Source organism: Ambystoma mexicanum, chromosome 8 (assembly GCF_040938575.1).
Source record: "Ambystoma mexicanum isolate Mex_15411 chromosome 8, UKY_AmexF1_1, whole genome shotgun sequence".
Classification (NCBI taxonomy): domain Eukaryota; kingdom Metazoa; phylum Chordata; class Amphibia; order Caudata; family Ambystomatidae; genus Ambystoma; species Ambystoma mexicanum.
In genome coordinates, this window is record NC_090929.1 from 77515615 (window position 1) to 77527621 (window position 12007).

Genomic DNA, 12007 nt, shown 5'->3' on the forward strand with positions numbered 1-12007 from the left:
GAGGGAAAACGATTGTGTACATCAAACATCCGTGGACTAAACCATTGAAGTGATACCAACAACACAATTTAGGCTTAATCAACCTGTGGCAAATAACCAGATTAAAAGTAACAAAGACTATCCAATCTTCGATAGTACAAGAAATGTCATCATGCTGGAAGGACCAAACATCTGCTCAAACGGAGAAGAAAACCCCAAGAAGGACATCATCTAGAAGAGCGCAAATGTGGTCAAGGTCCTCCAAACCCTGCTCCAAGAAAACTAAAAATGGGAAACAATAAAACAAATTGAATTCCTTGAGTAAGATCTGAGATGACTGGCACAATCACAGCCTCAGTTCTGAGAGTTGTTGAGGAAATTAACAACTCAAGACCTGATGGAGCCGTCACAATACGCCTTTGAAAATTCAGAATCAGACTTTCATCAAATCATGACTGGAGATCTAAACTCGCATACGAAAAATAAAAACAATTCAGAACAAACACGGGAACAATCTGAAAGCTGGACTAGTGGCTCCCCTCATGAAATTGTCAGAAGAAAAGAATTGCAAAGGCCTCCCACAACAAAGTCCAGCAACCAACAAGACAATCGCCTGACCACACTAACCAACCTGAGAGAGCGAAAAGAGGAAAGCCACAGAACCAGTAAGCATTACTCACCAATTTCGAGATCCCCTGTCAGAGACCAGAGGTCCCAGGACGAGCCAGCTAAATCTGAGAAATCCAAGATCACCAATCGCCCACACGAAGAGCGGGATAACAGAAAGTGACCACTCCCCCTCAAAAGACCAGAGAAAGTACCAATACCAGCAAAGTTCTAACGTGGCAAGTTAAAGTCGCAGCAGCGAACGCACACTTAAACTAGAGATTCATAGACAAATCTAGGTCGTCTCTTGGGACCTTTGAGGAGGATTTACATAACATCCAATACCGTGAAAACTACCTCCCAAATACTGCTCCTAGGCGATTTCAATCTATGTTATAATGATCCAGCGGATAAGTATGCTTTAGACATAGCCAATACCATCAACGCATTAGGATTGATCCAAAAACTTAACAGGCCTTCCCATACGAAGGGAAGAATATTAGACTGGGTAGCCGATACAACTGCACAGTAGCGATTTCCTCCATCCTGCCTCAATCCTGGACAGACCATTCACTTGGGTCTTTTAACGTAGCAACCACTAGACATACCCCTGTGGCCCCGCCAATGGAGCCACCATGCTTAAATAGAAAGATTATAGCGGACAAGGTGGTCCCTGCCATCATGCCTACCCTAAAGGCATTACCAGACAACTTGGACCCCAGTACATTGGTCCATGAATAGAATAAAATCATGCTTGCTAGGATGGATAAATTAGCCCCATTTAAACTTAGAACAAGCAAACCTAAAGCCCACCTAAACAAATGGTTTATGCCAGAATTAAAAAACCTACGCCTCATGAAAAGAAAATGTGCCACCGCCTGGAGAAAATGTCCTTCCAATGAGAACAAAGCTAACCTTACACCCATCTCCCTGCACTATAAAAAAGCAGTTTGCCTAGACAAAAAGAATTCCTACAACAAACATATTGCCAATTCTAACTCTAGCATGAAAGAACTCTTCTCTATACTGAAGGAACTAGAGACAACTATTGTCACACCCGATATATGCAATAAGGATAAGACCTGGTGTGCAGACATCCAACATGCATTAGCAAATAAAATAGATGCACTCCAAAATAAAATACAACACAAAAAAAGATACTTTGAACTCGCAGTACCTATCCAAAATCTCACCTTCCAGTGACACACCTACTTGCCAAACTAATAAATTCCACTTCTCTAAAACCTCTACTTTAGAGGTAGAAAAAAAAAATCATCCCATCTCTTACACCCTCCAATTGCAAAGGTGATACTTGCCCAGCTCAGATAATAAAAAAGACACTGCCAGAGACCTTTCATTTCCAAATTGATCAACGCTTCCTTCTCTTCCGGCATTATCCCTGCCAATCTAAAACAATCCTGGGTGCTCCCACTCCTTACAAAACAGATATTAGATCCTCTCATCCCCACCAACTACCGCCCTATTACTACGGTACCATGTTTACTTAAAATACTGGACAAAGTAGCTTTACCCAGATTCAAAGACACCTCGAACTACATAAGCTTCTAGGAATTAGACAATCTGGCTTCCGCCCACTACATGGGACGGAAACTGCCTTAATTGATTTGAAAACCCAAACTGACGAGCTGAGAAGAGGTCAAGTGGCACAGCGAGTACAGCGCTCGCTTTGACATCCGTGCAAAGCCTGCTAATGCAGGTTCCAATCCCGGCAGGGACAAACTCAGTCTTTCATCCTTCCGAGGTCGAAAAATGAGTACCACACACCGTACCAGATACCTGAGTTTGCAGCGCTATATAAATGCAAAATTATTATTATTATTGAGAGGCAAGGGGAAGACAGCACTCCTCTGAGCCGTGCGCGTTCCTCGTCGTGGTCTCCATTCTCCCCTTTGTGCTTCCCACTGGTGCCTCCCACATAGCCGGCCCCAGGTCCATGATTGGCTGCTTCTGGGTGTATGGAGACATTGAGGGCCTAACCCTCTGCATCCAGAGCCCACTGCTACATTTCTAACTATCCAGGCAGCAGGTGAGGCTCAGATTCCCCATGGCATAGCCCCAGGCCCTCTGAATGGAAAAGAAACAGCCCAATGTGCGCGCCCCTCGTGGTCTCCCTTCTCCCCTTCGTGCTTCCCACTGGTGCCTCCCACATAGCCGGCCCCAGGGCCATGATTGGCTGCTTTTGGGTGTATGGAGACATTGAGGGCCTAACCCTCTGATTCAGAGCCCACCGCTGCATTTCTAACTATCCAGGCACCAGGTGAGGCTCGGATCCCCCATGGCATAGCCCCAGACCCTCTGAATGGAAAGAAAGAAAAAAAAAACAGCCCAACTTGAGCTGTGCATGCTCCTCGTGGTCTCCCTTCTCCCCTTCCTGCTTCCCACTGGCACCTCCCACATGGCCGGCCCCCAGGCCATGATTGGCTGCTTTACAGTATGGAGTCGGCTTTACAGACCAGGCACCATTCATCCAATACCCCGCCCCTGCCTCCCACCGGCATCGGCATTAGCCAACCGGACGCTTAAAATCCTTAGCGGTAGGACAGCCACACTGCCCGACAGACCCTGTGGCTAAGGGCCCGAGGCAAAGGGCGACTCATACATTGGTGACTCAGACATGTCTGCAGGGGAAGCAAAGGAAGCCAACAACAAAACTAAGTGTGGCATGGGTGGGGTGTAGAGCAATTACTCTACTCCAGAAAGCCCTCGCCACTCTACCTTACATCTCCATAACGTAGACTGCCATAGTCTTACAACATGCACACTTAGAGAGATTAGTGACCACCAGCCCACATCCACTCTTGGCAGGACTGTAAATGTTGCATTGCATCACGCGGTAACATACTAGCCAATGGTAACTAGTGCTACACCTATAGAGAATGGTCAAGAATAGCCTGCGTCACCTTTAGACAGGTGCTTTTCTTAGCATGTGCCACACCTAGATGGAATTCTGAGCCTCAGCTTGCGTCACATCTAGACAGGATTATGAATGTTAGCTTGTGCCACACTTAGATGGAATTCTTAACCTCAGCCTGCGTCGCATCTAGACAAAAATTGTGAATGAGAACACTAAAATGAAACTGAAAATGACAAGTGCAACACTAGAATGGAATCGTGCTCACTAGCCTACCCCACATCTAGACAGATTATTGAAAATTAGCTAGCGCCACACACTGATGTAATAGTGAATGATAGCAGGCATCACACCTAGACATAATTGCAAGGACAGCCATGCCAAATAACCAATCCACTAACAATTTCATCCCTCTGCATAGACCGCTCAAACTCTAACCAAACACAACCACAAGCCTAAACCGCACAAACTTCACTGCGCTGCAACAACAAAACAAACCGCACATAGGCACAACAGTACACGACGACTATCGGCCACATAACACCCCAAACCCAGCCAACAGACCCACCGGGCTGTGGCTGCCAACAGCACATCACTGCTGTCTTGCACTTTTCCAGCTAATTCCCACTAACTCACCCCTCTCCCTCTTTCAGAGCCACCAGAGCACCACTCCGGTGGCGATAGTGCGCGGTACAAATATCCTTTAACATTAACTCTTACTTGATCTCTCAGCTGCATTTCATCTTGTGGACCATAAAGTCCTCTGTAAACACCTGGACTCAGCAGCCCACTTCTCCGAGGCCATCAGATGTATTGAATCCTTCCTGAGCAAGAGAACTATGAGAGTGCTCACCCCTTCTGTAGCAGCGGATCCTACTTCTATCCTGTGCGGCGTCCCTCAGGGCTCCTGTGTTTCCCCCACTCTATTAGGGGTGTCACGGTATTAGTTTTATGACGGTACGATAACCTTCTTGCCAAATGATGGTATATCATGGTTATCGCGGTATAGCAGGTGGAGTTAACCAATCTTAACAAATATTTTCTAAAAGGTCATACATTGTCAGATTTATCATCACAAACAAAACCAGGCACCCTGGCCCAGAATTGGGCTTGTCAACATAATTTCCACTGAAATGCCACCCCTTGCTTCCACAAACACAAACACACATGTGGAGAGGAGGAGGAGGGGGGAGCCCTGCTGTGACTGGAAAAGCAAACTGAATAGCTTTTCTTAAGTGGTCATTTAGGCTTTTAGCTCCCTCACTGGCTACTGGTGAAGATGAACATGTTGCCATCTTTATAACCTGCATGCCACAGATCAATGAAGGCTGATGGTAGTATACGCTTGTGCGCATAAACACACGCATGCTCTCTTTACGTTACAGCCTTTAGTTTACTTGCGGGCCAAAGGGTGTTCAGTAATCACAGACATGTTACCCTTTGGTGTGGCAGCAGGGAATACCCACAGAGATGAGCGATATTCGCAGTGTGACTTATTATATGTAAATTCAATGATAGAACCAGGGAAATCCCCCATTGTCATATGTTTAGCAAATATTATCCATTATAAATATAGAAACCCCAAAGCCGCCAACCCAAAGTAAACCCTTTTCCTTCTTGGCATTGTATTTATTCTTCCTATTGCTAACATATTGATTTTGTGTCAGGCATGTGTGGTTTATGGAATGGCATTAAAAACTGCTCCAACTGAAACTACTTGGCAGATGGCACATCCAACAGTGCAAGACCAAGACTGCGCAGCACTTGCTCACTGCAGCCTTTCCAAATCAGATTGAAAAGCACACTTAACGGTATAAACGGTATACCGGTATAAACAATGTGACGGTTATTATTGTTCAATTGATTGGTTCACGGTATCTTTAACGGTATACCGTTATACCGTTACATCCCTACACTCTATATAACATCTTCACCAAACCCGTATTCGATACAAGTTGCAAGTTAATAAGAGCTGGTAAGCCCTACATTTCCAACGACAGTTGCTTGATTCTGGCTAGAGCTCTAATTCTATCCAGATTTGACTACTGTAACGCCCTTTACAGTGGCGCTAGCAAAGCTACCATCCAGAGGCTACAAACCTTACAAAATAATGCCCTAAGAGCTGCACTTGGCATAAACAAGAGTACATATCTCTTCCATCAGACGCCAATATAAATGGCTCTCCACTGACAACAAAATACAGTTAAAAATGATCTCCTTGACTCATAAAGCCCTCAATAACGATGCCCCTAGTTACCCCATGGACAGATTACCTAGAAGAACCTCCACCAGACCTACAAGAACGGCTAATACCAACTGCCTTGTAGTACCAAGATTCAGACTAACCAATAATGGAGGTAACAGTTTTCCTTTCAAGGCTGCTAAACTGTGGAATGCCTTGCCTTATAAACTGAGAGTAGACCAACCCTACCCACTTCTTAGAAAGAACTACATCAATGCCAATGATCTCTAGACACTTCCACACCTAGCACCAACACTGATTCAGACCTTAGTCTCAGCTTCAATTGTATATTTCCTGTATAGTTTGTATATTTCATGTATAGCTTGCATTACATATGAGTATTCGCCCTGTAATATTATTGCATTGTCAATGTTGATTGTAAATGTATTTGTATTGCTGTACACTACTACTGTAACGTGTACAAACGTGCAACTTGTAAGCCTTGCATTTTCTTACTGCTGTGCCCTCCTACCTCTGGGTTTGGTGCGCATTAAAAATAAACAAAAACGATAACCCGATTCAACTATTCCATTGTATTCCTAATCTGTGCCAAATTATATCAGATGACCTCCAGATAGTTGTATTTGGAGAGAAACACTGAACCGACAGTATATATCTGTATATCTGCTTGCTCCTCTGTGGGAAAAGGTATGCTGATTAAGGCCACTGATAGCCTCTGCATCCTTGGATTTGACTTGAATTAATCCTCCAAAAACTTCACAAACAAGGGGAAGAGAGGCTAAAAGCTTCGTACAGGATCTTGATGGCGATCTACCTGAAACAACTAGGATGTCTCAAAAAGTAAAAACAATAAACAAATAAGAGTAAAACAGTTTAAAGACCCCCTTGGGTGTGAGTTGGGTCCCAAAGGGCCCAAGGCTAACGTTAATGGTTAAGTTTAAACCAACTGAAGAAATAACTGAAGACCAGATGGATGGCAAAAGTCCACTAGCACAATCAAAGTTGGAAGCTCAAGAGAAATGGTCATGTATTCCGGGAGAATTAGCGAAACAGAAAAATAAATAGCCACCCATAATGGAAGAATCCGAGACCGCACTGGACGCAAGGACAGAGAAAAGAAAACTGCAAGCATTGGTAAAGATGGCCTAATGGAACACCAGAGGCTTCAAGCGTTTAACCACAATGAGCGACGTAAAGTTGGGAGAATACAACATACTATGCCTGCAGGAGACCTGGTTGATTGGCAACCCACAGCTCGATGGATTCAACCTAACATTGGCTCCAGCAGAGAGGTCCCAAAGGTCGCCCGACCTCAGGCCTACTGACAGCTTTTAATTCAGGATCGGCTTGAGCCTTGAAAAAGAATCTTATTCTCTGGTCTCTCTTGCCTTGCCCTCCTGGTGAATTGGATTAAACCACCTTTTGCAATGAGCCAGGGAAAGCAGGCTAAAATGGCACTGCTCAATTGCTACTGGAACCCTCAGATCATCGAAAAGTCATCAACTCCATAATCGATGATGCATACATAAATAACGAGGTATCGTGCACGCGCGTGGTGTCCAGTCAATTGGTCGACAGCAAACTGGTCGACAGGACATTTGGTCGACACCATTTGGTCGAATGCCAAATGGTCGAATTTTTTTTTTTTTATATATATATATATGTGTTTTGTGGGTTTTCGTGTGTCGAAAAAAAAAAAATAGAAAAAAAAGGGGGTTGGGGGGGGGACCCCCCCAAAAAAAAAAAAAAAAAAAAGTGTAAAAAAAAAAAAAAAAAATTCGACCATTTGGCATTCGACCAAATGGTGTCGACCAATTGTCCTGTCGACCAAATTTTTTCGACCAATTGACTGGGAACCCACGCGCGTTTGTGGTGACTCAACAGATAAGAGATCCCAAAAAAACAACTTTACCATCAGAAGTAAAAGGGATCTAATGGTCCACATTGATGAACTCACAAAACTTACATCTGTTAAAGATTGATATCTTTGCGGTTCCAACTTGGGAAAGAGGCGCCCATTGTGCCGACCTAGACCTTATCTATGTATCTAGAGAATTATTACAGCAAATTGAAACCTACGATGTGATCAGTATTTTTAACAGCGACCACAATCTGCTAACTACATCATGGACGATTTGCGCCAAAACCAGTTGAACCGTTAAAGGCAGAAGTGGAAGTGAGTAACAACGGAAACCGATTAAGATTAAAGTGCAAGGACACCAACGCCCTAACCAACAAGTACACTTCAACTAGTAATGAAGGAGGTGACAGGGTGAACAAACTCTTAAAAGTATAGACCCTTATTGGAATGCTTCAGAGTTCAAAAACTTGGAGGCAAACAAATGGAAATACAAGGGCATCACGCATACGATATACACATAGTCGAAAGACTAAGAGAAATGAGACGAACTAAGCAGCAGCTAAATCGAACTCAGAACACCACAAAATGCAAGCAATGGATGCACGTCGTGCCTATAAAATCTGGCTAGCTGCTCATAGACATGCAATGCTATAACATGCTTCCGAGCAAATGCTTCTAGTACTCTCTGGAAAAAAAGTCCAAAGAATTTTGGTCATGGATGAAGACCAATCCAACATCAATCTCTGATCGACAACAAATCAACGTCGATGACCAATCTTGAAAGACACTTTTAAACCTTGCATCAAGGGTGCTGGGCACCAACGGCTTAACAAATGCAATGCTGAAGGAACACCCGGAGGAATGGGCCCACTTCATACATGCAGTAATTAGAAAAGCATTGCACTCCAGGACAATTCCATCATCATGGAAGACAGCCACGTTAATACCCCATCTTTAAAAAAGGGAGAAAAGACTACCCTAATCGCGTTGTTAGATGTGATTGGGGAAAATCTTTGGCTCCCTTTTGTTGACGCAATTCCAAGATTGGGGGTGGGTAAAGAAGAGGATTGGACAGACCCTTTCAAACGGGATTCGTAAATAAATTTGGAACGGCTGCTAACATCATGCTGCTGAGCATCCTAAACGGCAAAATCCAAAAAGGCAAACAAAAGATCTAAATAGCATTCGTTGACCTGGTTCAAGCCTTCGAGAGGTCAACCGTGACATTTTATGTAAAAAGCTAGTAGTTGGGATCTGCCCAAACGACTTAATGGAACCTCTAATTTGCCCTTCACTCTGACACCTCAATAAAGAGCGAGTGTAAATTGCGCAGGTTTATGAACAACGATTCCAACATCTAGAGGGGTAAAGCAGGGCTGCCCCTTGGCACCTGCAATTTACAACTTTTCTATATCAGATATCCAGAACTTTGAGCCACAATTGAGATCTCCCCCCGCACCCTCAGAGTATTGGTGAAATGAAAGTAAAAAGACTCTTGTATGTAGACGATGTAATACCAATCGATTAAACGGAAATTTATCTGCAACGACAACTGGACAGTCTCCAGAGATACACTGACCAAAACCACTTGGAGATAAACCAAGATAAAAGTAAAGTAATGTGTCTGGAAAAAGGAAACGCCCGAAGAGCACTTCAAATGGGGACAAACAGTGAGCTAGTTAAAAAATTCAAATATCTGGGAGTCAACTTGAATAATAGTTCTATTGAGATACCGATACAGGAGGAGCTGGTGAAAACACTGGCTACCCAAGCCAGACTAATGGATAAAAAATATGGTAGTTTTTCATTAGTAGCTGCTATAAAATTCTACAGAGCAAAGGCTATGCCATACTTTCCAGGTAAATTGTGGCAAAGACTTGAAGGCATACTCTGGAGGAAACCACTCAACCTCCCTAACTCTACAATGATATCATTAATAGGTAGAGAACTCAGTCTCTCGTCACTGTACGTGACAGAGTGGAATAGTTTAGCATTACGAAAATTTCATATTACCGACTAGTCCAAAAAATGTTCAGATCATCAACACAGAATTATTAAATGGATCGAGTGAAGAAACTATCTGAATGGGCTGCTAAAGCCAGAGAAAACTTGAAAGAAATTGGCTGCTCTGAAATGGACCCAATAACGAACCCAACCAGGTTAATGAGAAAAATTATGGACATGGATTGGATTTGCACTTTAAATAAGGCAGCCTCTAGTAAACTTACTATGATTTGCCTATGAACTCCAAAAAGCTTAACCAACTCCGAGAGTACTTGTTAAAATTCCCAAACAGACAATATAGAGAGACCGGTTTAAGAATGTATCTAAACATGCTTCCTACCAATGAGATAAACGCAGTACGTAGAAAATCTGAGAAAAACGCGTGTCTTTTTTTGTGCAGCGCAGGATCAGTTAGAAACTATCAAGCCTTTGTTCGTTTTTTTTTGTCCTGGGTTGACCAAGGAACGGCAAAAGTTCTTGGAACCTTTGATGACCGATCTTCAAACAACCGATGAGGAGGGACGGTGGGGTCTATGGATAAACGGAGAAAGGACAGCATGGGTGATTGCCGCAGTCTCCTTTATTTGCAGTATTGTTCCCCATGGAGTGGCACGTTTAGGAACATCAACATCAATAGACGAGAAGAAGACAGAAGCACAACACTATTTATTGCTTGGGGAATACAAAAATCATTTGAAACCAACACCTGAAAACTGTAAAGACAATTGAATCATCAAATCAAGGCCATACCGATACCGCGACGACAACCATTATGGATCCAGTGGACTTACTGATCTTGAGATAACAAAAAAATAAAGATGGTTTTAAACAGATACCACGATTGGAAGGAAAAAAACAAAGCAATTAAAGCAATTAAAAAAATACATTTATATATATTTTTCTTTAAAAAGACCTAAAGTTTGAGACCCTTCTGCTCGCCATGTTTCCATGCTGTCCAGTCCCAAATGGACAAGATTAATTTTTTGAAGTACCTGAATGCAAGCCACTTACACAGTTAAATCTGACTTATCCCACAGCGTGACATTCTGTTTCAAATCCATGCTCTCCTCATGCTGCACACTTGGTTATCTTATTACCCCCTGTCCCATTTTGCCTTATCAGGTAAGCTTGCAATGTAGGTAGTTACCCATTGGGGTATGCCTTTGTTCTACACGCACACACGTGAAAAATTGTTTGCAAATGTGAGGGGCAAATACACACCAAGGTGCGATGACAAAGGAAAATATTTTTAAAAACCTGAAAGGATCGGATCTAAATGCACGCAAAATAGTAATCTGGCTAGCAGTCATGAAAGCAGGTACAAGGGGCTGGGCGATATGGACCAAAAATCATCTCAATATGTTTGGGCTGGATGGCGATATACATTTATTGTTTGTGGTTTAAATGCACAGTTTTAAGCCGCCAACTACATCTGAGATGTCCCAACATCTCTTTTTGTAAGACATTGATCAAAATAAAGTTTCCTCTTCCTGTCTGAATACACAACTGTGTAAATAACAAAATGTAAACAAAAAAAAAAATAGTATATGTAATAAACGATATGGTCTCAGCCTATATCGATTTTGAAACAATATATATACATCTCCAAAACTCGACATACCACCAAACCCTAGCAGGTACCCCGTCCACTCTCCACAGCCAATACTAAGCTCAGTAGATACACCATTTTACAAGGTTTATGAACTGGAGTACCACTCCCCTCCCACAACTCTGCCTCTTCATCACTCCACTGATCCGACTCTAAAGATCAGTCTTCCCCTGCAATGCTGAACAAGGATGGCACCATCTTCCCACGTGACACATTCACCAAAGAAACACGGCCTGTCCTGCAAAATCCGACCCCTCTCACGCAAAAAGTTGAAAAACCTACACCACCCTCATTCTCTAGGCAGACCACTCAACCCCAAGAATACGGCTATAGATCCCGCTCTACAACTAGAGAAGTCAGCCTGCACATTCAGCCTGCAATCCTTTGTACTTTGTTAGAGCATCGCAGCTGGTCTTGCTTACCTGGTTTCTTCATACACCAGGCTGCCAGACGACCAAAGATGTCGAAGAAGTCATGAAGATGCTGCTTTCCAGACTGTGGAATCATTGGCAACACAGTGATTAACACCAGGACCCCTGAGGTGAGCACTACTACATCCGTGTCAGTCTGCGGAACAAAACAAAATAAATGGCATCAATGGTGGTCTCCCACACCATGGATAAGAGATCCACAGTAGGAACCAAAATCATCAAACTGCGATACACCCCAAAAACCTACTAGTAAACTGTTTGAGCTCCAGTGATTTGCCATTAAGAATACCCAGACTGGCGCCAATCAAAAATCCTAGACAACCACATAGAACATGAGCCATTTTCCATGTTCTATAGTGCTTAAAGCACACAGGGATCCAACTATGAGACAAGTAGCCCGGAAAAAGGTAGTGTATTGGATGGAGGTGTTATGGACTTTCTG

The 12007-nt window shown here is 43.2% G+C and overlaps 1 protein-coding gene across 2 annotated transcripts in view; it reads right to left on the minus strand.

Moving 5' to 3' along the window:
* TSC1 (TSC complex subunit 1) overlaps positions 1-12007 on the minus strand; it is a 684759-nt gene that overhangs the window by 463237 nt on the left and 209515 nt on the right. For both annotated transcript variants that reach the window (XM_069609318.1, XM_069609319.1), the window contains exon 5: positions 11557-11701. In XM_069609318.1, the coding sequence (XP_069465419.1) occupies positions 11557-11701 (145 nt within the window). The remainder of the gene's footprint in view (positions 1-11556; positions 11702-12007) is intronic.